Genomic DNA, 23,834 nt, shown 5'->3' with positions numbered 1-23,834 from the left:
ATTTTCATTAAAATATTTATATAGTGACTTCCAGAAAATTAATATTTTCAATTAACTTTAAATAAATCGTCCTCCGGATGACAGTTTTATATAAGTTAAAAAATAAATTAATATAAAATACCTACCTCATGAGGTTGGTATTTTTTATTTAATCTAATTACTTTTAATAAAAGTGACATCTGGATGTCGGTTTGTTTAAAATATTCCTATTAATCATAATTTTGCGGGAACATGCATAAGTACCCCCCAACATATGCCCAAAATCTCTGAGACACACCTAACCTTTACTAAGGTCCTATTACCCCCCGAACTTATTTTATATATAATTTTCTACCCATTTTCGACCTACGTGGCACTTTCTTGTAGGCCCAATGTGTGTTGACAATTTTTTCAAGGATAGTGCCACGTAGGCCGAAAAGGGGTAGAAAATTATATATAAAATAAGTTCGGGGGTAATAGGACCTTAGTAAAGATTAGGTGTGTTTCAGGGATTTTGGGCATAGGCTGGGGGGTACTTATGCATTTTCCCTAATTTTGCTATTGTGCATAATACTAAATTTTCATTTTACACCTACAATTAATTATTTCAAAAAGTGTAACAATTTTGTATACTTTTATAAATAAAAAGTTAGAATTCGTGGAATAAAAAAAAAAATCAATAATCCATATTTAGAGTATGAAACTACGTTGTTATGAATTAGGAGATAATTATACATATATTTCTAGAGTAATGTACAAATTTTATCGATCCGCCGTCAAATCATTAACTTAATATCTCATGTAATGATGTAGAGGTAAAGAGCTAACATATAATTTATTCGAGTATGAAATGCGAGATAATACTCGTAAAGATGTCATGATAACAATTAATTATAAATTTTATATTTATATAATTAATTATTTAATTATTTGTACGTATATAACCTTCAATGTCTTACCTGGTTTTATGAAATAGACAATAGAACATCGTAAATTACTGTACAAAGCAAGTTCTATCAAGATTATTACGTTCGATCTTGAATGGATGTCAAGTGTAGTGATCATATCGTAGGCAATGACATGTAAAGGATAATTCATCGGAGTATCATGAAATACATTGATTAATTATATACTCCTCGTGTAGTTTAACAAATCAAATCTTATGTATTAGTGGTTCAGATATGAAATACATTATCAATTAAAGAAATATCGATGATCAATTCAAGGAGATTTATATATTAAATTTGATATTGATAAACTTCTGTTGATTGATAAAATTAAATTTATATAATTAGGAGGTATATAATTTAAATTTATAAAATTAATTGATCGATAAAATTAAATTTATAAAATTAAACTTATGTTGATGTGTAGTTAAATTAAATATATATATCTATATATATATAGATATATATATTAGTTAATAAAATCGACCTCAAGAGGTGAATTTATATTAAAATAAACTAATAAATATATATTTAAATTATTAATTTATTTAAATAATATCGACTTCACGATATTGATATTTATTAAATATTTTTAAATATAAATAATTATTTTAAAAGATAGCGATATCCCGTTAAATTAACACTTCTTTTACCGACCCTAAGTCATTTTTTCTCCCCTAACCTCTCTCACGCCCGACCCAACCCACCCTCGACCGGCGCTCACCTCCACCCATCCCCGACCGGCGCTACAGCAGCAGGTCGAGCCACCATCCCCGACCGGCGCGCCGCCTCGATCATCAGCAACAGCAACAGCAACAGCAACAGGTCGCAGCAGCAGCGCAGATCGGCGGCAGCTGCAATCTCCGGCAACAGCTACAAACAGAGGGAGTATACATCAAAACTCATTTGGCAGCAGCGAACTCCGGCAGTGATGGTAAGTTTATCTTACTTGATTAATTTTTAATTCAATCTTCTCCTATCTATTCATGTGGGTGTTCTTTCTTTTTCTATGTTGATGTTTGTTCCTTCTAGTTTGTTCTTTGATCGAAAAGAAGTCTCATCATTCGAATAAGAGTATGTTGTTAGTTGTGATCGCGCAGCTGATGATATAAGCCTATAAGGCCTAGAATAACATGTACTAATGAATAATCTTCAATGAAATGCAATTGTGTGTTGTATCAACATTTTGTATGGATTATTTCAATCAACTGTTCCTTAATCCTAAAAAAGTTCGAGGTTGACTATATGAATCTGTCCATACTGACATACTCTGTTTTATTCTGATTTACACAACTTTCCTGGCAAACAGCAGGCCTATTATAAGTTTTAGTTGCTCGGACTCTCTAAAAACAGTTGTACCTATGTCGAATCCAAAAAGTAGTACTGTGCCCGCGTGAGTTTGATCCTCAAAAGATAATACTACTTTTTGGAGGATCTTGTTGGGAAAAAATTACACAAATAATATTCACAATTATCTATGTTGAATAATAGTTATTGAATCTTTCAAATCATTTGTTTCTAAATTTAGGAAATAGGCAGTTGAAAAGGTTGATTTTTCTATGTTGTGTTTGTGCCATGTAGTTACTAATAATTATTGAATCTTTTTCTAGTGTTGAAAGGTTGATTTTGCCTGCTAGGCAATTGAGGAAGCTCAACATCTAAAAAACGTTGATACAAGCTTCTTTCATCAAAGTAGGAGATAAGGTTTGGTGTTTCTAAATTTCTAAAGTTCAAGTACAATTGTTTTTTATAATGTGTTTGTGTCCATCTAGTATTGATACTTAGCTTTAATTTTGTGATAATTTGTTTGTGTCCATCGAGTGTTTGTTTAGCATAAGTACCAACACTAGTTGATCCTATTGATGACAAAATTGATTTTCTTGCAAGATCGAATTGTGTCCATCTAGTGTTGACACTTAGCTTTAATTTAGAAATATAATATTTGTTAAGCATAAGTATCAACACTAGTTGATCCTATTGATGACAAAATTGATTTTCTCTTGCAATTTGTGTCCATTTAGTGTTGATACTAAGCTTTAATTTAGGAATAATGTGTTTCTTAAGCATAAGTACCAACACTAGTTGATCCTATTGATGACAAAATTGATTTTCTTGCAAGATCGATTTGTGTCCATCTAGTGTTGATATTAAGCTTTAATTTAGGAATAATGTGTTTGTTAAGCATAAGTACCAACACTAGTTGATCCTATAAGGCCTAGATAACTTTGTTTGATATATTTGTTCGACATTGTGACATTATTTTGTACTACTCTGTTTTAAATCTTTATATTTAATTGATATAGATGGTAGATAAAGACAAGGGTAAATCAAATATATCCGCTAATCCAAAAAAGAAATTTAAGGTCAATGCTATTAGAAGGCCCACTGGGGTCGTGATATCTGATGAGCCCTCTCGAGTTAATATTTCAAAACGAGCCTCAGTTTCAGCTACTCGCTCGGTACACCATTCACAAAATGCCTCTATTCATGTGGGTTGGTATTCACATTTCTTTTAGTAGCGTCTGTTTAAAAAGATCTTTTAATGAGCTCCAATGATCACAAACAGTAATTCTGACAATTTGTGAATTACTTCTCAGAATTGTAGAATTGTTAATTAACAGTAAAATGGAGCTAATTTCAGCTAATATACACAATGGATTTACAACAGCTTAGAACAATGAGACCCAATCGATTTGCACCAATCAGCTAGAGTTTGAGTTAATCGAAGATAATTCTAGTAGAGAATGAGAAGTAGAAGTAGATAAGAACTAGAAAAGAAAAGAGAATAGGAAGATACTTCTATAGAGATTATTAAAACCTTTGCCTTTATTAAACAGTTCAAAATTGTGAAGTTGAGAATAATTATGGTTGCAAATAATTTTTATGCGCGAAAATTTCAAGAATATATTTGGTTATTTAAATTAGATAGGTTGCAGTTACCTTTCTAATTTTATTTTTTTCATGTATTGCAGTTGTTTATCAAACCTGAACTTTGGAAGTACCAAACGCCCAACCCCTGACCTTAATTCCCTCCTTATTATCTCCATCCAGGAGCTGATAAATTCCACAAAATCTCAATGGCTTCAAAACTCTCTTCTTGTTTAGCTTCTCGTCTAGTTTCCCATTGCCTTCGTTCTGCCGTCACTGGCGCTGCTGCCGCAACCACCGCTGCTCTATCCAAATCTCACCCTTTGATTTCAGTTTTCCACCACCAATCGCAGCCATTAGTATTTCCCCATTTCAATACCAACCAAACTGTTTTCACCCTCAGATCCTTCTCTACACTCTCCCGGCCCGCACGATCTCACCGTTCAGCTCGGCCTGATATTGCAGCCAAAGCCCGGCAACTCCAAACCCGCCGTCTGTGGACCTATGCCATCACATTCAGCTGCATAGCAGGATTCATAGTAATAGTCCTTAACCAATTCCAAGACCAACTTGTATTCTATTTAACCCCTACAGATGCTCTAGCAAAACATGCTGAAAACCCTACAAGATCCAAATTTCGACTTGGTGGATTAGTACTAGAAAATAGTGTAACACCAATACCCAATTCCCCAGAAATGGAATTTGTGATAACTGATTTGATTACTGATATTTTGGTTAAGTATGATGGGTCATTACCGGATCTTTTTCGGGAAGGGCACTCCGTTGTAGTAGAAGGGTTTATAAAGCCATTTACTGAAGAGATGAAGAAGAAAGAGAATGAAATCTTGAGTGAGAAAAAGTTACAGCTAACTGAGAAGGCGAGAAGTGGGGATTGTTACTTTGCAGCTACTGAAGTGTTGGCTAAACACGATGAGAAGTATATGCCTCCTGAAGTTGCAGCTGCACTTGAGAAGAATAAGCAGTTCCTTAGTCAGATGGAAGGGAATGAGGAAGAGGGTGATGATGCAGCACCTCCAGCTACAGTGAGGGCGTAAGGATCGGTCAATTATAGAGTATGGTAAAAATTTTAATTGATTATTTTCCCGAAATGATGGAGTTTTGTTAAATTTCAATTATGATTATACTATTGAAGGAAGTTAGAAAAATGAAGGGATATATAGTTGGTTTACTGAGGTTATACAATGAATTTTGTTGTCATAGATTTTATGTCCTGTACTAACCCTGAGGAATGGGTTTTCAGTTTTGAAATTTTGGAATATTTAGTGAATAAATGACAGTAATTATTTTTTATGAAATCGGGTGCTTGTAATTCTTTGTGTACACTCAATATAGAGGTTATTGGAGAAAGAAATAGAGAAGAAATCACTTCCAAGTTTCTCGTCCATGTTTCCTTATTATTGTGCAGTTCTATCATTACTTGTAACCCCATTTTTGACGCCTCCAATTTTTCATTTGTTGTGTGTTGATACCTGTAATGTTAATTTTTTGTTATTTTCTTGCATGAATCTGCACATGGTCTATTTGCTTTTTAACCCATGTGTTGTTATTACCGTTCTCTTCTGTGTTACAGTATTTTCCTTGCCATATGTGATTTTATCATGCTTTACTTGAGCCGAGGGTCTATCGGAATGCACCACCCTCACATTGGGTATGTCGTTGTTATTGTGACTCTACACATGGTCTACTTGCTTTCGGTGGCAACAACCATACCAGCAACCTCTTTCACGGAAATAGCACTAGAAGTGTTGTGGTCGTTAATTCTTTTATTCATGTTATAGGAACAACAATGAATGTGCTTTCATATGATGGTTTAAATCCGTATGGAGTTGAGAAAGAAATAAACACAAGACTTGTGAAACACGTGGTCTCAAATATGGCATAGCATTTGTGTGGTTATAAACCTTTTGAAAGTAGTGGCTTTAAACATGCCGCCATAACATTTGCGCAGTTATAAAGCTAATTGTTTCCAAAATTTAGAATTGTGTCATTCTTTTTGAAACTGACTAAAAGGAAAGTTTGTAACATGAACTGGAAGGGAGGGAGTGTAAAATGTTAATTCCTAGTCATGTTATCATTGGCTTGAGTCTCAGTGGCGGAGCCAGGAATTTCGCCAAGGGTGTTCAAACTTTAAAAGAGTCGATAATTTTTTTTTAGCGGAGCAGCTGCACAAAACATTTTTTTTTTACTGATGAGTGGGTGTACCCAAATTTAAAAATTAAATTACATATCACTTAATAACTAAATCATACAAAAACTTAAAATTATAAAACTATCAATGGTATAAAACAAAACTAATGGACAAAAGTCAACAAAAACAATTTTAGCTACTAGTTGAATATACTCCCTCTAGTTCATATTAAATGAATTATTGAGACTTTTTTCGTGATTCAAATAACTGAATGTTTCAAAGTTCGAGAGAATTATCGAAACGTTTTTCCATATTTACCTTTTGTTTTAGTAAAATTCTTAACTATTTTACATTTTCTAAAAAAATAGTTTAGAAATAATCAAAAGTATAATAGTGGATAATAATCTTTAATTTTTTTTTTGAGAATGTGTATACCTAATAATTCACTTAATACAAGTCGAAAATATATAGAAAACAACAAAATCTTAATTATTAGATTAATCAATTTAAGGCTAGAAGATACGGAGCAACTATTTCTGTATTTTTTTTTGTTTAAAAAGAGATTGTTAAAAAAATGCAGCACGTGAGGATTTGTTTTTTTTTTTTGGTTTAAAAAGAGAGTGTGTTTAAAAAAGCGCTGCAAGTGAGGATCAAACCTCAGATGTCTTACACATAAATGAAAAGAGTGTATTTAAAAAAATGCTACAAGTGAGGATTTTTTTTGTTTAAAAAGAGATTGTCTTTGAAAAAGCGCTGCAAGTGAGGATCGAACCTCAGACCTCTTACACATAAATGAAAAGAGTGTTTAAAAAAAAATGCCACAAGTGAGGATTGAACCGCTGACCTCTTACTCATAAATGAACACACTCACCACCAGACCACTAACCTTTGTAGTATTTTAGGGTGTTCAATTAATTATATATCCAGTTATTACACAGTATTTTACCTATATACACAGTATAATTCTCCGGCGAAGGGTGTTCGGCTGACCACCCTTTCATACCTGTAGCTCCGCCCCTGTTGAGTCTCTTGAAAGTTGTAGACTCAATAGTGTTTAAAGTGAAATCTCTTAGTATATTTTGCATCATTAATCATTTGCCATATCTGGCATGAGAATCAGAGTTTTGACAGCAACTGGCTTAACCTTTAGTGTCATGAAACATTCTCTCTGCTCCAGTGTACAATGTTTTCATCTTTTTAGGTGTAGGCCTAAAGAGATACACCCTTTGTACACCCACGTCCCTACCCCTCGGAATTGTGTACTAGCAGTTTTTATATTTAGGCGTAGTTTTGAATAGTATAGGTAATTCAGAAGAAGATCAGGACTTAGATCAAATGGACAGAGTTCCTTGAGATCTGTCTTCGGCCAAAGTGTAGATAAAGGAAAAAGGAAGTTACCACTGCCCTTTATAGTTCTAAAGGGAAGGAGAGCATTAGAGCATGACAGAGATAGGTAGAAACTGAACTTTTCTAAACTCAACTCATGTACCACTTGAATTGTTGAATGACCGAACCCTTGGGAGCTACTGTACATATCTTGTGACAAGCTCCGCCTGACATGTTTTTTGTAGAAACCTATCTATTAATGCCGTACTAAAACTGTTATAGCTTCATACTTTGCATACAATCTAGCTAGTGTGAGCTTCTTATAGGAAGAGCTGATTGCTATGCATTTTGATGGTTAATATTATTACTATTTGTTCGAAAAAAGGGTAAACAAATGTTCTGTTATCCCCTATATTGTAATTCAATTTGAGTTGTTAGCCACATGACTGGACTTGGTTCAAGCGACTAAGGTTGATGGACTTGTGACTTGGATTGTGAATTCAAGTCCAGCGCCATAAGAACTAGGCCTAGTATTTAAGTGGAGAATGGTAAAGGGGTGCATGCCTCAGTATCTCTGAGTTTTGAGAGTTGTAGTTGGTCCTAAAAGGTTAGCCCCAGACGGATTTCTGGGTCATCCAAAAAACAAATTCAAGCACATTTTCTGACCTTTAAGTTTATGAAAATTTGACTTTTGGTGGATAGAGGAAATTGAAATGAGATAAACTAAAAGAGCCAAAAGCTCCAAGACAAATTCCAAAAGCTATTGCCACATGGTCTACAATCACAACTAATCTTTATTTGTTGTCTCATTTACTAACTTCTTTTCCCTTCGTCTCCAGTTTTGGTTTGCATTGTTTGGGGGTTAGGAGCATTAGATGAAACATTGATATGACATAAAATTTGTGATTGACATTTTTCTACACCAAACTTCTTCTAGTTTCCAAGATTGATAACTTTTTTACTTTGAGAACAATCTAGTTATATCATCCTTTAGAGCTGGATATGGATTTGTTTATATGTATATATATATAACCAACAAGGGTGGCGGTGGGATGCATAAGATCCATCCACCCTTAATTAGAGATACATCTCAAGTTTGAGCCATGGGGTGTGAAACTAAATCTTGTGTAAAGGAGCGCTTCCCCCTTGAATGTTTACGATGCGCGGATCCAAATTAATTGGAATCCCAGTGGATGCCAAATATTGAGTGGGAAACAAAAAATGGAGTATAATTCTATCACGTGGTGTATTTATGAGTTGTTATTTTAGAAATTAATACCAAAAGAAGCGCAAAAAAACTTGTTTCATCCCTAGTCGCATCGATTAGCTTCAATACATGATGGTGTATTGTAAGTGACAGGTTGAACTTACTACTAAGATTCAGCCCTTGGTAATATGAGATGGAGAGTCAGAAGCAAGATATTCTGGAACAAGTGCTTCAAGGTTCTTTGTTGGAGAAGTAAGTTTTATTCAACTATATAGTATATACTTAAATCATTAAAAATTGTATAACACAATATTTGTCCATGTTATAATGCAATACTACAAGTTCATGAATATTTAGTGTGTTTGGATAATGTTGGTGCAGATATATTATCCTCAAGAAAATATTTCTTGCTTTATATCTCCCAAAATCTAGACATTACACCACATACTCCACTACTGAAATGGTACTGTTGCTGCTGCAGATATCTTATTTTTCCAGTTCAGAAGTACATGCACATCTATTGTTAAAGGATTTTAAAAAACTTTTGAATAAGATAATGAACATTAATAATAAACCACAAAATGAGATGTCCAATTGATTCTTAATGTTCACTTTTTCTATCTTGAGAATGACCTATATAATATGAATGTAGACATTGTTTTACCAGTTGATTTGATTGTTCCTATTTGGTTTCTTACGTTCTTTACATCACATTTTTTTAGGAATAGTGGTCATATAGTTCATATAAGTCGTGGCGGAGACAAAAATTTTAATGAGGGAGTTTAAATATGAAGAAGCTAAAGGGATTAAATATCTACTATATGTACAAAAAAGTAAGCTTAATCTTGAATATACAAGGTTAGTTAGGTAGTTGAGAACTATCTCGCTTAGTCTTTTATATTAGTAGTCGTAGTGAATTTCTCTATGATATACTTGTTTTTCCTAGACCTTTTTGAAACTCATGGAATAATCCAAGCTTTACTAAAGTATTGATTTGTCAATGTCAAAACAATGGAACATACCACATGTAATGTGAATTTAAATTTGTCTGTGCATGAAAGTTCATATGAGGTTCTTTCAATAGGTTAATGAAGACATCTCATAAACATTTGATCAATACCTTTCAACTATTTTAGCAATTATGATTGAGATAAAACTCTTTAGATGGTCTTTCAACATGTCAACTCTATTTTTTTCATTTCCAATTCTTTTTTTTTTCTGTAAGCAAATGGGGAAAAGATCTTCAAACAAATACTTGAAACTATAGATCATGAAAAAAAGGTGCTTACACTCATAGAATTTGAAGGAGATGTAACAGATAAATATGATAGTTTTAAAGCAACTCTTCATATCGAAACAAAAACCAAAATCGATTTGGTTAGCTGGACATTGTAGTATGAAAAGCCAAATGAGAATGTCCCTGAACTTATAAATTTGCTGAACTTCGTTGTTGGTATGACAAAAGCTATTGATGATCACCATGCCAATTGATGAATTAATAAGATTTATGTTGCTCAGACTCTTAAAAAATGTCATCAGGTGCGTATCAAATTCTTTAAAAATAGTGTATTTTTGAAGGATCTGATACAAATGTGACAATATTTATGAATAGTCCGAGCAACTTAGGATGGGATCATATATAAGCATGTGAGCTTTACATAAATAAACTTTGCTTTGTTGTTGTTTGAAAGTATGGTAAAAGAAAACAATCCTTGTTGGTTGTGTACTTTTTTTTTAATGTTTGTTGTCTTTCTCGTGTAAGAGAGATGTTGTCAACTATGTTAACATTTCTGTTGTGTAATAAGACAGTGGTATGATGTTTGTATAAATTGCTCTTTTGTCTCCTCCTAATTTATATATATACTAGATGAGTTTTGCCCGTGCTAAGCATGAGCCCAATATCATAGTTTAGTTTCAACAAATTTTCCCTTTTAATTTTTTATGAAAAAAAAAAAAACATTTTTGTATCAAACACCTGCTCCAAATTTAGAGCATAGCAGTAGGAGTAAAACTTTATTTCTTAATTGAAACTAAAAGAAATAAGGATGAACATAACTACACATGCAGTACATGAGACATGCTTTCATATGTATTTAATATTCTGCTCTAATGAAACATGGTGAAGAACATGCTAACATTTTGTAACATTCATATTTGCGCAAAATATATGTAGCTCATAAACCACTAATTATGCTGGAATAGAAGCACCAGTAGTAATTGTAGTCTAAGGTTGTATATTTTTAATGCTGAAAAATCATAATTCCTTGGGAAGTTAGAGCCCAACTTTTCTCTATTCATTAAAATGAATAAAGGACCTACTAAGTCGAGAGAAAAAAAAAAAGACACATCTTTAGTATCGTGAATTGAAGTGTGAATAAAAGTCGTTGTTTTCATGATTTTTTTTTATACATTTCACCTAATAAAGCTATTATGTAGTCATGTAAATTCAGATATGATAAGTAGTACAAGAACACAAAAGTAACATTGGAATGTTAGAATAGTTTTCTATCAAGTAAAATTGTTCAAGGTGAACAAAACTAAGTCACAAAATTATTGAAACAATTGATTATCAAATGCAAACAAGCAAATAGTAATACCTGTATTTACTTCTGGGAGATTGACAAGATAGACAATATTCATTTTTCAGAGTCCAGCTTTAACAATAAGTTCCCTCTATTTTGCTCTTTCATGAACATACTTGGACATAAACTCAGTATAAATTACTAGGAGAACTTTCAAAAGGAACCACAGATGAGAGAATTTTTTATTGGATCACTCTTAACCTCTCGAGATGGAGGGACCATAAGGACGGAAAGTTCTCTGTCAAACAGAGTATACTCTTGAACTCACAAACTATGTCGCCATAAAATCACGATCTAACAAACTTCGAGCTTTAAAAGGAGAACTCTAGTAGTTTAATCAATTCGTCAGAAGATACTGAATTTTTTATTCAAAAACGATTTCCATAGGGAAAAAATAATTTATTTTCAAACACTTGCGGCAGAAATAGTTTTACCTAAAAATCTATCAAAACTCAATTTTTGTCTAAAAAGATCTTTTATCACATACAAAAGTGGGGCAAAACAAATTCAAGCTTCAAGTAGTATCACCCATGGCCATATGCCATGTTAAACACAGTTTCATTGGCAGTGATTTTCTGATAAGAAGATTCACATATGCCTCGTACTCATTCCAAATATCGTCAACCAAATTTGCATCGCAAGTCGCAACTATCATTATTTGATGCTAGAGTTGTTAAAAGTAAATTATTTTCTAAGTAAATACAATCCTATATTTATGGCATAAAACTGGTGTAGAGTATAGCCTTAACGTCCTATCAGAAAAACTGAACAGATACCTATAAACGTGCATTAGTATATTTCCAAGGAAGGAGGGAGAAAGATAAGTTCACTTGCACAACTCTGGAACAAAGAAAAGGAATAAGTACTCTGATCCACAAATAACCCAAAAAAAAAGGAAGGACAAGTTGAAGACATTGCAAATACAAGATGTCGGTAATAGCAAAATCTTTCTAGAGGATAAGGTTTTTAATGATAGTTTCAATAATTGAGAGGAGAACTATCAAAAGACAGAAACAGTACGTATAAGATATGCTTTAGAAACTTTTTTCTCAAGGAGGAGATCCCTAACATGAAATTATAGCAGTACGCATGCTACCTATGCACCCATTTCTATAGAATAATAGCTATTAGAAAACAAATATCTTTAGACACAAACAAGGAGACATATGAATGAGTTGGCTCTAAGCCATATGTACCTTGTTTTATTAGGTCAATATATTACTATTTTTTTCTGTAATAGCTTGAAACTTTTAACCTGATTGTATTCTTCTCCACCATATGTGATTCATGTGATAGAGAGCAGCTAATCATTAGACATATAATTACAACTCAACATCAATAAAAGAAGGGAAAAAGCGTTAAGATTTAATTCAATATAAATCAAAGCGCTAATGTAATCATTCCTCACATTATTTCTTCATAGATTTTTCACTGCACTAAAGGAACAACAGTCTTAACTCTTAAATTAATATTTTGTGTTTTTTTGCAAGTCGTGAACTTTAAATGCAACCATCGTAATTGTCATTGACAAATATCAATAGGTTATTTCAAAACCGAAAAGAGACATCACACAACTATGTGTTCTATTTTCTTACATCTTATTTGAGCATTGATTATGTCCTCTGATAAGCTTAAATTGAAGTAACCGAAATATGTCATGCACCACACTGCAAATTCAATAGGAAGACACCATTGAATTCATATTTTATTTGGTAACAATGAATATTCTCAGTTTTGAATTGAAAAAAATTCTCATATTGATATGTAGTATGAAGTTATAATCAAGAAAGTTAAATAGTTCTAGCTTCTACTATTAACACTGAGATTTCCAGAATCAAGCTTCCAATGCTCAATCAACAAACACCAACTTAAAATAAATCTCCTTTAAGAAATCTTACTCTGCCCCACGAAATAAGCAAAACAAACATTTGCTTCCTTGAGAATTCCATGGATCCTTCAACCCTGAAGTCCCCTGAATTGCAACAATTTTTCAGTCGTGAAGGAAAGGGCCATGGACAGTGAAATAATTGCAAAGCTTACAAATACTTGTTGGTGTAAATGCATCACTGATATTCCTAGAAGCAAGTTCAGCTTCATTTGATCTAATTATTTAACCATCTGTCTACAATGTGATATGAAAATGAGCTTGATCAATGTCAAGACACAAGAGAGCACAGTGATCATAGTTTTACTCGAAACTCAAGTGTCACGGTGTACAATAAAATTATGCTATGGTCATCCTGGCTCTTCATGCTTCTATATAGTAGAAATATGTAGTAATAGTAATTCAAAATTTCTGCTAAAGTTAAACAAACAGAACAACTGAGTTATTTTTATAAAAATTTCAATAAAATCTGTAGATGAAGGAAGTAGATCCTAAAGCACTAAAAATTTGTATTTTCGCTCACCTCTCTTTTTAAAACTTTGAAAGAAAATACTTAAAATAACTACTGTAATAAGTTGCATGTTACATGACTTAATTAAGTCTTTCTTGTCCTCGATTCATTTAATTAAGTTTGATGTGAATCTATGATTACATGCTAGTCTGGGAACTAAATTAAGCTTAAAAATGATGTATTTGATATGATGAAAGTCATTTTGTGTCCACTTCCTATGGACACACTAAAGATCATAACTGTCTAAATATTTTCAATATAGGAATTGCTGTAGATGTTGTTTCACATTCATTTCGTGCAAGCAATTACGATCAAGATTTGCCTCAATGGCAGAAACAACACCAAATACCACTACAGATTAATAAAATCCGAAAGACAATGACCTCACCCGTGCTTTTTCATAATGAATTGATAAACTTCACCATAGTAATTCTTAGGACATATTAATTAGACACCAAAAAACAATTAATAATCCTGAAATGAAAACCCACAAATTTCATCACAATTCAATCTTTAACTCAACTGTACTTCATACATAATGATCCCCACAAGAAGATTGTTATAAGATAAATCGATAGATTGGGGGTTCGATTCATACCTCATACCGACAACCTCATATTCTTCCATCTTCTGTGGCGCAACCAGAGTTTCAAAATATGACAAACCAAATTAGTGCAAGGTTCAACACCTTTTCTATATATATAACAAAAAAAATTATATGTTAAGTCTTTTTGTTAGTTGTATTTGATTTGTAAGTTTGCCAATCTTGGTAGTTCCAAGTAAACAAAAATTGCAAAAAAATTCCAAGCACATATGCAATGTCTAGAGTACAATTAAGGCTTCCAAGGAACGAAGCATCCATCATAATGTTTGGAATACTACAAGTTCAGATTACCACCGAGTAAATCAAAAGATAAAATATTAGGTGTTTCTAGCATGGTCATGCCACTACAACAAAAATAGCTTTTAGCGGCTAGAAACATCTTTTATTTTGTCGATAAATGTATATTTATTGTGTGGCTAGAAATTTCACAACAAATTTTATGATTATTTATCATGGTTGATTAAACAATCTCTTGATAAATAATCATGAAATTTGTTGATGATTTTGGGATGTCTAACAATTTCTTAGTCAACTGTGATAAATGCCGGGACACAATGTTTTGAACAAGGCTAGAAAGTTCACAACGTTTGGATGCCACATGTGCACGCCAAACAGACACCACCTCCACATAGATGACTACGGAAAAGGGTCAAAACTACCCTTAAACTTTTCAAAATAGCTTAAATATACCCTTAAACTATATTTCGACTAAAAAATGTCCTTCCCGTCTAACTATTGGACCACACTTGCCCTTTTGTTTAACAAAAACATCCATGTGTGTGCTAAAATGCCACATGGACTCCACATGTGCACGTCAAACATACCTCACCTCCACATAGACGACTTAAAGCTCTAATTGCACTCTTTTTCCTCTCATTTCATCCTGAAAAGTATATATTGAATCAAAAAAAGAAAAACATTTGCAGAAACTTGTATATGTAACCGAATGAAGTAGAGAAATTGCAATTTGATGCCCATTTCAAATGTTGACACCCAATTTTGACCCTCCACAATATAAATTAATCATCGAGCTTCTCCAATTTTCAAATGATTTAAAAGTATTAGTTTTATAAAAATTTCAATAAAATCTGTAGATGACGGAAGTAGATCCTAAAGCACTAAAAATTTGTATTTTCGCTCACCTCTCTTTTTAAAACTTTGAAAGAAAATACTTAAAATAACTACTGTAATAAGTTGCATGTTACATGACTTAATTAAGTCTTTCTTGTCCTCTATTCATTTACTTAAGTTTGACGTGAATCTATGATTACATGTAACATGCTAGTCTGGGAACTAAATTAAGCTTAAAAATGATGTATTTGCTATGATGAAAGTCATTTTGTGTCCACTTCCTATGGACACACTAAAGATCATAACTGTCTAAATATTTTCAATATAGGAATTGCTGTAGATGTTGTTTCACATTCATTTCATGCAAGCAATTAAGATCAAGATTTGCCTCAATGGCAGAAACAACACCAAATACCACTACAAATTAATAAAATCCGAAAGACAATGATCTCACCCGTGGTTTTTCATAATGAATTGATCAACTTCACCATAGTAATTCTTAGGACATTAATTAGACACCAAAAAACAATTAATAATCCTGAAATGAAAATCCACAAATTTCAAGTTTTCATATCACAATTCAATCTTTAACTCAACTGTACTTCATACATAATGATCCCACAAGAAGATTGTTATAAGATAAATCGATAGATTGGAGGTTCGATTCATACCTCATACCGACAACCTCATATTCTTCCATTTTCTGTGGCGCAACCAGAGTTTCAAAATATGACAAACCAAATTAGTGCAAGGTTCAACACCTTTTCTATATATATAACAAAAAAAATTATATGTTAAGTCTTTTTTTTAGTTGTATGAGAAACCATTTGATTTGTAAGTTTGCCAATCTTGGTAGTTCCAAGTAAACAAAAATTGCAAAAAAATTCGAAGCACATATGCAATGTCTAGAGTGCAATTAAGGCTTCCAAGGAACCAAGCATCCATCATAACGTTTGTAATACTACAAGTTCAGATTACCATCGAGTAAATCAAAAGATAAAATATTAGGTGTTTCTAGCATGGTCATGCCACTACAACAAAAATAGCTTTTAGCGGCTAAAAACATCTTATATATTGTCGATAAATGTATATTTATTGTGCGGCTAGAAATTTCACAACAAATTTTGTGATTATTTATCATGGTTGATTAAACAATCTCTTGATAAATAATCATGAAATTTTTTGATGATTTTGGGATGTCTAACAGTTTCTTAGTCAATTGTGATAAATGTCGGGACACAATTTTTTGAACAAATGCAACGTTTTCTTCTCTTTGCTACAATAACAAACCTCTGAAAGCCATTGCATTTTCTTTAGTAGAAACTTCAAGGTTCGAAAAGCTTACAAAACCCCACTTCAGACCACACCTTCAAAAGTGTCATTAGGCGCGCAACCGACAATACTAACATTCTTGAGATCTGGAAAACATGATGTTTGGAATCCAACTTGGCAAATTGATGTTATGTACTTCAGCAAAATAGCTTAGCTCAAGCCTGGCAGGGGCTCGTAAAACTCAGATTTGATGTGTATGTTGAGGGACTCTAAAAGAGGCGAGGTTTGCAAAGGCTGGCTATTCCATACATATTATACTATGTTACATGCATTTATAGAGTTAGATTTGCATCTCAATTATGGAAGCATCACTTTGTCAAGTCTCATCATGAACAAACTAATTAGTCTCGTGTTAGTACACTTATACTATTATTCGGTTTTTAAAAGAACACTAAGTGCATCTAATATAAACACTAATATATGCGTAGCTAAATAAGTGTATCGTATATCAGTAGAAACTTAACTGAGAAGCTTCGTGTCCGTAGGCATTTCGAGACTCTAATGTTCACAACAAATGCATTAGGAATGAACTTCACTGGGATCCAAACACCATCCCGTTTGACTTGCAATCCATCAACTTGATGAACTATGGTAATTGCACTGCCATCTGAGTGAGTCCCAACTCCGGTTTAGGGTATGGTGGATAATAGTTCATCCTCACTGATTGCATTCCCTTCTCATACATTTTTAGCATTACCTCTATCAATTTTTAAAGTTTTTGCTAGACAACCTAGAAGGGATATAGCAAGTTTCTCCAATTCTTCAACATAAGCCTCAAGATATTTGGATATCAATTTTCAATTATGCCCAACATGAATTACTGTTGGGTTGTAAATTAGGGGAAATTGATGAGAGAGAAAGATATTTGATTGTTATTAAAATGTTAACGGAAAAGGATCAAAACTACCCTTAAACTATCTGAAATAATTTAAATATACAATTAAACTATATTTCGGCTCAAAAATACCCTTCTCGTCAAACTATTGGGCCACACCTACCCTTCTAGTTAACGAAAGTATCCATGCGTGTGTTAAATGCCACGGACGCCAAATGGATGCCACATGTGCACGCCAAACAGACCCCACCTCCACATAGACGACTACGGAAAAGGGTCAAAACTACCCTTAAACTTTTCAAAATAGCTTAAATATACCCTTAAACTATATTTCGGCTCAAAAATGTCCTTCCCGTTTAACTATTGGACCACACTTGCCCTTTTGTTTAACAAAAACATCCACGTGTGTGCTAAAATGCCACATGGACTCCACATGTGCACGTCAAACATACCTCACCTCCACATAGACGATTTACAGCTCTAATTGCACTCTTTTTCCTCTCATTTCATCCTGAAAAGTATATATTGAACCAAAAAAAGAAAAACATTTGCAGAAACTTGTATACGTAACCGAATGAAGTAGAGAAATTGCAATTTGATGACCATTTCAAATACAATAAAAGAAACGATCTGAGGTATAATATAAACACACTCATTTAATTAATCAACATCGATTCGCTAATGAGGAAAACTTGACGAACGGATGGGATGACACCTTCGATTGCTACTACATCAATGAAGACCTAGTAAGTCCTTACATATTTCTTAATTTTTTTTTTTTTACCAATTACCCTATTTTTGTTCAAGTTTTGAGCTTTTGTGGTCCCTAATCCTGAAGATGCTCTAAATGTCTGTTAAGGATGTTTTAGATTTTATGGAAAGTTAAAGAAACATCAATATAAGAGATGATTTAAGGATTAGATAGCAGAATTAATTTGAATTTTGTTTAAGTTGTGATCTTCAAAGTACAACATATTAGGTACGGAATAAAATGGAACTGAATTGAGTCAATGTATATTATATATTCATATAGATATACCCAAATAAGAAAAGGATGAAATTAGGGGGAAAAGAGTGAAATTAGGGCTTTAAGTCGTATATGTGGAGGTGGGTGTGTTTTTGGCGTGCAAATGTGAAGTCCATGTGACATTTTAGCACACACATGGATGTTTTTGTTAAACAGAAGGGCAAGTGTGATCCAATAGTTAGACGGAAAGGACAATTTTGAGCTGAAATATAGTTTAAGGGTATATTTAAGCTGTTTTGAATAATTTAAGGGTAGTTTTGACCCTTTTCAATAGTCGTCTATGTGGAGGTGGGGTTTGTTTGGCATACACATGTGGCATCCATGTGGTGTCCATGTGTCATTTAACACACACCTGGATACTTCCGTTAACTAGAAGGGTAGGTGTGACCCAATAGTTTGACGGGAAGAGTATTTTTGAGCCGAAATATAGTTTAAGGGTATATTTAAGCTATTTCAGATAGTTTAAGGGTAGTTTTAACCCTTTTCCGAAATGTTAGGGTTTAAATTTAAGATAATTAATCATTTTCGATTTAAAAATATCTTACTGTGTAAACCTTATTATTTTTATATTAGAATCACAATAGTTATCGTTTCTTTAAATAAATAGTTTAAATTAAAGTATTTATTTCAACAAAACTTAATAAAATAATGAATATTTATTATTTAAAAAATAATTTAAAACAAAATAGTATTTCAAAAAAATCTAATATAATAATTTATGCTATCTTCTTATTTATTTTTAAAAATAGTTTTTAAAAAATGGCGTTTCAACAAAATTCAATAAAATAATGAATATTTATTATTTAAAGAATAATTTAAAACAAAATAGTATTTTAACAAAATCTAATATAATAATTTATGCGTATCGTCTTATTTATTTTTAAAAATAGTTTTTAAAAAATGGCGTTTCAACAAAATTTAATAAAATAATTAAATGGGCATCTTATTAATTTTTTTAAAAAAAAATTGAAGATAAAAATTGTATTTCAACAAAATTTAATGAAAAATGCATTTAAATTGATTGAGTGACTTTCGAAATAAATATTCATAGTTGACTAATTTTGAGGTTGTAAAAGAAAGTTGAGTGACTTTCTGATGAAAAGAACTATAAGTTGAGTGACGTTCAGTAAGAAAAATTCATGGTTGAATGATTTTGAGGTTATAAATGAAAGTTCAGTGATTTTCTGTGAAAAGAAATATTAATTGAGTGACCATCTGAAATTTTAACTCCTTCTAATCTAGGACTAAATCATGTTTTCATAAACTAAATTTGAAAACTACCAAAAAAAGTATTAAAGCAGAATTAATATATAATTTTTCCACATTTAAAAAAAAAATCAAATTCAAATCTTAAATACAAGAAAAACCTTATTAATGAACGCTTCTCCGTTATACATGAATCTTATTGTGGAAACACCAATGAGTAGACAAAAGATTTATAATTGCCTCATCAAATATATGAATACATATTCTTTTCGACTATCTTTATTTGTCGACTATATTATTTTGGATATTCAACAATGTTTGTTCAGTTTATATAATTAATAAATAATTTATCATGTGTATCTATTTTACTTTTACTAATTAAATGCTATTCGTTTTTCAATAGTTAGATAATTTATTAATAAGGATAATTTGATAAAATTATCTCTATCATTTACTTGGTTAATTCCTATGTCAAATTAATCGTGAAAGAATATTGTTGGACAAAAAAATTACATATCTTGCCTTGCTTTGACTTTTATAACCCAAAGAAATATATTAAAGTTATTATTGTATCTGTTTGGTAATCAGACAAATCTATTTCTTTACTTGCTTTGGATACTGAAGTTGATAGCTTCGAATATGTTATACTGAATCTATCATAAATAGTTAAAAATATATTTTTATTTTATTTATTTATTAAAATTAAAGATATTTTTTACGGTTTTTAATCTAAGCATACCTTTTATATATAATAGATATAACAATTCAGAAGTTACTTAATTAGATAAATGACTTTATCTTATTAATCCAAATAAATTTTGGAGAAACTATCTAATAAAATTAATATTTCTACTATATTTACTTATTCTTTCTATAGTTTGAAATAATTATATTTTATTTTACTAACTAATAATTTTATACCAGAGTTTAAGTCATATACACCTTGAGACATGCATATTGTTTTTTCCTACTAGATTCACTGAAATACGGAGAGGAAGGCGAGCGAGAACAGAAGTGAGGCAAACGAGATTTGTCTGTGTATCCTAGACACATGCCAATCACACTAGATATATGATTCTAGTGTGATTCCCATGTATCTGGAATACTAGATAGGCGAGCGAGATAGGAAAGTGGAAAACGAAAAGGGAGATCAGATGCAAGTGAGATTTTTCTATGTATCCTAGTTAGATACATGTGAATCAATTTGGATACAATGTATTTTGAACAAATTAATAATCCTAATTTCGACCCATAATTCTGAAATATATGTATCTTGACATATCTGAACACACCAAAATCTGGTCAGATTCATAATATTACAACGTATTTAAATAATTAGCTCATGCGTGAGCTTAGATTTTGCATTATAAACATTTCTTTTTAGAATAGTAAGTAAGTATATAAGTGGTTGAAACATAATTGCATAGTATATATATATATATATATATATATATTCAAGTGCATGAAAAATGAAATATATGTCACTTTTCTTGAGAAATGTATTTATACAAAGTCGTAAGGGACAAGATTAAGATGTTATACCATCTTTGATTAAAAAAAGCCTCTCCCTCCCCCCTTCTAGTCTATATATATTGTTGAATAATCATTGTAAAGGATATCAACACTTGTCCACTACAAATTTCTTATAGTGTCACTATATCTTTTTCTTTCCAAATCTTTAGTAAAATGGGTCTAAAGTCTGTGTTGTGTGGCAAGGTAGAAATGAAGGCTAATAAAGATGTGTTTCATGATATTTTTACAAATAAACCACACCATGTCTCTACTATGTCCCCTTTGCATGTACAAGGATTTGAACTTCTTGAAGGTGACATTGGAACGGTTGGATCCAAAATTTGTTGGAACTATACCCTTGGTAAGTTAAATATTTAAAAATGTCCTAATAAGCCCCACCCCACCCTTGCCCTCATTCCATCCTCATAATTTTGTTTTAGATATATATACAGATGTTTTTAAAATAATATTATTTTTTACTATCATATTGAACACAACAAATAAATAAGAAACTACTATCAAAACAGAGTAGTAGGTACAGTCTATAAAAGTGCAGTGTGTTTACAAAGATTTATCATCCACAACCTGCTTGAAAAATTTGGTTCTTTTTATAAATTTGATGTCGATAAATCTGCGAATCTAAAAATTCATTTCGGCCAATTGAATCTTCTCGAACACTCTTCGCTCCTAACTCATTTACGCTTTTGATATCGACTAAAAATGTCATCCGGCTCCTCATCTAAGTTCAACGGATAAGAGAATGCCTTTAACCTGCCTTTTTTCTGGAAGTTTCTGCGATAGTTTTTTCAACTATTTTAGCGATTATAATTGAGATAAATCTCTTTAGATGGTCTTTTAACATGTCAACTCTATGTTGTTACTCATTTCCAACTTCTTCTTTTTTTGTAAGGTAGATGGGGAAAAGATGATCTCCAAACAAATACTTGAAACTATAGATCATGAAAAAAAGGTGCTCACACTCAAAGAATTTGAAGGAGATGTAACAGATAAATATGATAGTTTTAAAGCAACTCTTCATATCGAAACAAAAGACGAAATCGATTTGGTTAGCTGGACATTGGAGTATGAAAGGCCAAATGAGAATGTCCCTGAACTTATAAATTTGCTGAACTTCGTTGTTGGTATGACAAAAGCTATTGATGATCACCATGCCAATTGATGAATTGATAGGATCTATGTTGCTCAGACTGTTCAAAAATGTCATCAGGTGCGTATCAAATTCTTTAAAAATAATGCATTTTTGAAGGATCTGATACAAATATGACAACATTTTTGAATAGTCCGATCAACTTAGAATGGGATCATATATATGCATGTGAGCTTTACATAAATAAACTTTGCTTTGTTGTTGTTTGAAAGTATGGTAAAAAAAAACAATCCTTGTTGGTTGTGTACTTTTTTTTTTTTTTTTATATGTTTGTTGTGTCTTTCTCATGTAAGTGATATGTTGTCAACTATGTTAACCTTTGTATTGTGTAATAAGACATGGGTATGAAGTTTATATATATTGCTCTTCACCTCCTCCTAATTTTAATAGTCATATGTGTAATAAGACATGGATCTAGAGCTTTTTACAATTTTATGGTGCAGTTCAAAAAGATAACATCTGAACTTTTAGATGCAATAAAAAAATGTTAGAGATGACTTTCAATTATATTTAAATTTTAACAAAAATAAAACACAATAGAATCATATTTCACTAAATTATCTTAGATATATTTGTACTTTTAAAGAATTACTAATTTATAATATTAATGGAACCTATATTTATATAGGAGATAAGCCATAAGTGCCCTCCTACACTATGACCAAAATTCCAGATGCACACCTAAACTTAACTAGAGTCCTCTTACCCCCCTAAACTAATATAAATGAAATAAATACCCCCAAACGCTGACATGACATAGAGAGTGTGCACAATCTCTTGAAGGTAAGTGATGATTCACGAATTGGACACATGTCATTTTTTTATTGGTGTCTTTATAATTAGTTTGTACACATATTTATTGATATTAAAACTTATATATGTTTAATTATTGTTATTTCTTTCTTTGTAAAATATTTATTTTAATTTCTTTCTCACTTTAAACTATTTTTAATTAATTTATTATCTTTGAATTTTTAATTATTTTTAAAAAATTATGTGTATTTTCTTTTAAAGAAATAATTAAAAGTGTCCTTAATGTAATTTTAACGTTTTAATTTTTTTATGTTTCATTTGATTTTCTTCACTCATTTGGATATTGGTTCAAAATTAACTTATTTTAAATACAAGACATTTGGAATTAAATTTGAAATTAAATCAAAACGAAAGACAAAGAAATGAAATCAATAGAAAAATAAAAGAGAAAAAAATAATGAATAAAGTTAAAAAAAAAAGTTTCAATAGAACGTAAAAAAAAAGGCATAATACATATTTTGACCCCTAAACTTGGCTTCAAATTTTAACTTTAACCTTTAACTTTGTAAGTGCACAAATAGGCACTTTAACTATCCAAAACTTAAACAAAAAAACACTCGGATCCTACCTGGCAAAATGTGTGAAATACACTCAAATTAGGCGCGTCAGATGTAAAAATTCAGCGGGTCAACAGTAAAAAAAGCATTGAAAGGACAATTAAACCCTTTTTATATTCTTTTCAACAATTTTCCCCTCTTTTTTGCATTATTTGTTGTTTACTGCAAAATGCAAGTGACATTTAATAAAAATTTTTGTTATTACGAAAAAAAATTATAATGAAGTTTTTTTTTGGCAAGAAGGAAAAAGGAACA

At 31.6% G+C, this 23,834-nt stretch overlaps 2 protein-coding genes across 5 annotated transcripts in view; both read left to right on the top strand.

The window, feature by feature from the left end:
* The window catches only part of LOC125870359 (MLP-like protein 28), a 214,051-nt gene extending 191,484 nt beyond the window's left edge, over window positions 1-22,567 (top strand). The window contains exons 1-2 of one of the 3 annotated variants that reach the window (XM_049550774.1): window positions 21,165-21,402; window positions 21,956-22,567. In XM_049550774.1, coding sequence (XP_049406731.1) covers window positions 21,216-21,402; window positions 21,956-22,221 — 453 coding nt within the window. In that variant the 5' untranslated portion in view covers window positions 21,165-21,215 and the 3' untranslated portion in view covers window positions 22,222-22,567. Of the gene's footprint in view, window positions 1-21,164; window positions 21,403-21,955 lie in introns of those variants that run through there. The other 2 variants (XM_049550773.1, XM_049550776.1) reach the window with 2 other exon arrangements.
* Window positions 1,662-5,110, top strand: LOC125870355 (cytochrome c-type biogenesis protein CcmE homolog, mitochondrial-like). 2 transcript variants are annotated; one of them, XM_049550770.1, is made up of 2 exons: window positions 1,662-1,860; window positions 3,899-5,110. In XM_049550770.1, the coding sequence occupies exon 2, from the start codon at window positions 4,004-4,006 to the stop codon at window positions 4,847-4,849; it is 846 nt and encodes a 281-aa protein (XP_049406727.1). In that variant the 5' UTR covers window positions 1,662-1,860; window positions 3,899-4,003; the 3' UTR covers window positions 4,850-5,110. The 2 variants fall into 2 exon arrangements, with proteins under 2 accessions (XP_049406727.1, XP_049406726.1); XM_049550769.1 differs by lacking the exon at window positions 1,662-1,860 and adding an exon at window positions 1,908-2,630.
* Window positions 22,568-23,834: the final 1,267 nt, after the last annotated feature.

This window comes from Solanum stenotomum, chromosome 7, assembly GCF_019186545.1.
Source record: "Solanum stenotomum isolate F172 chromosome 7, ASM1918654v1, whole genome shotgun sequence".
In the NCBI taxonomy this organism is placed as follows: Eukaryota; Viridiplantae; Streptophyta; class Magnoliopsida; order Solanales; family Solanaceae; genus Solanum; species Solanum stenotomum.
The sequence above is the reverse complement of the archived record's forward strand: the minus strand, read 5'-3'. Positions and strand labels throughout refer to the sequence as shown.

What these genes read in the sequence shown, in the direction of transcription:
- LOC125870355 (XM_049550770.1), top strand. Translation starts at nt 4,004, where the DNA reads ATGGCTTCAAAACTCTCTTCTTGTTTAGCTTCTCGTCTAGTTTCCCAT.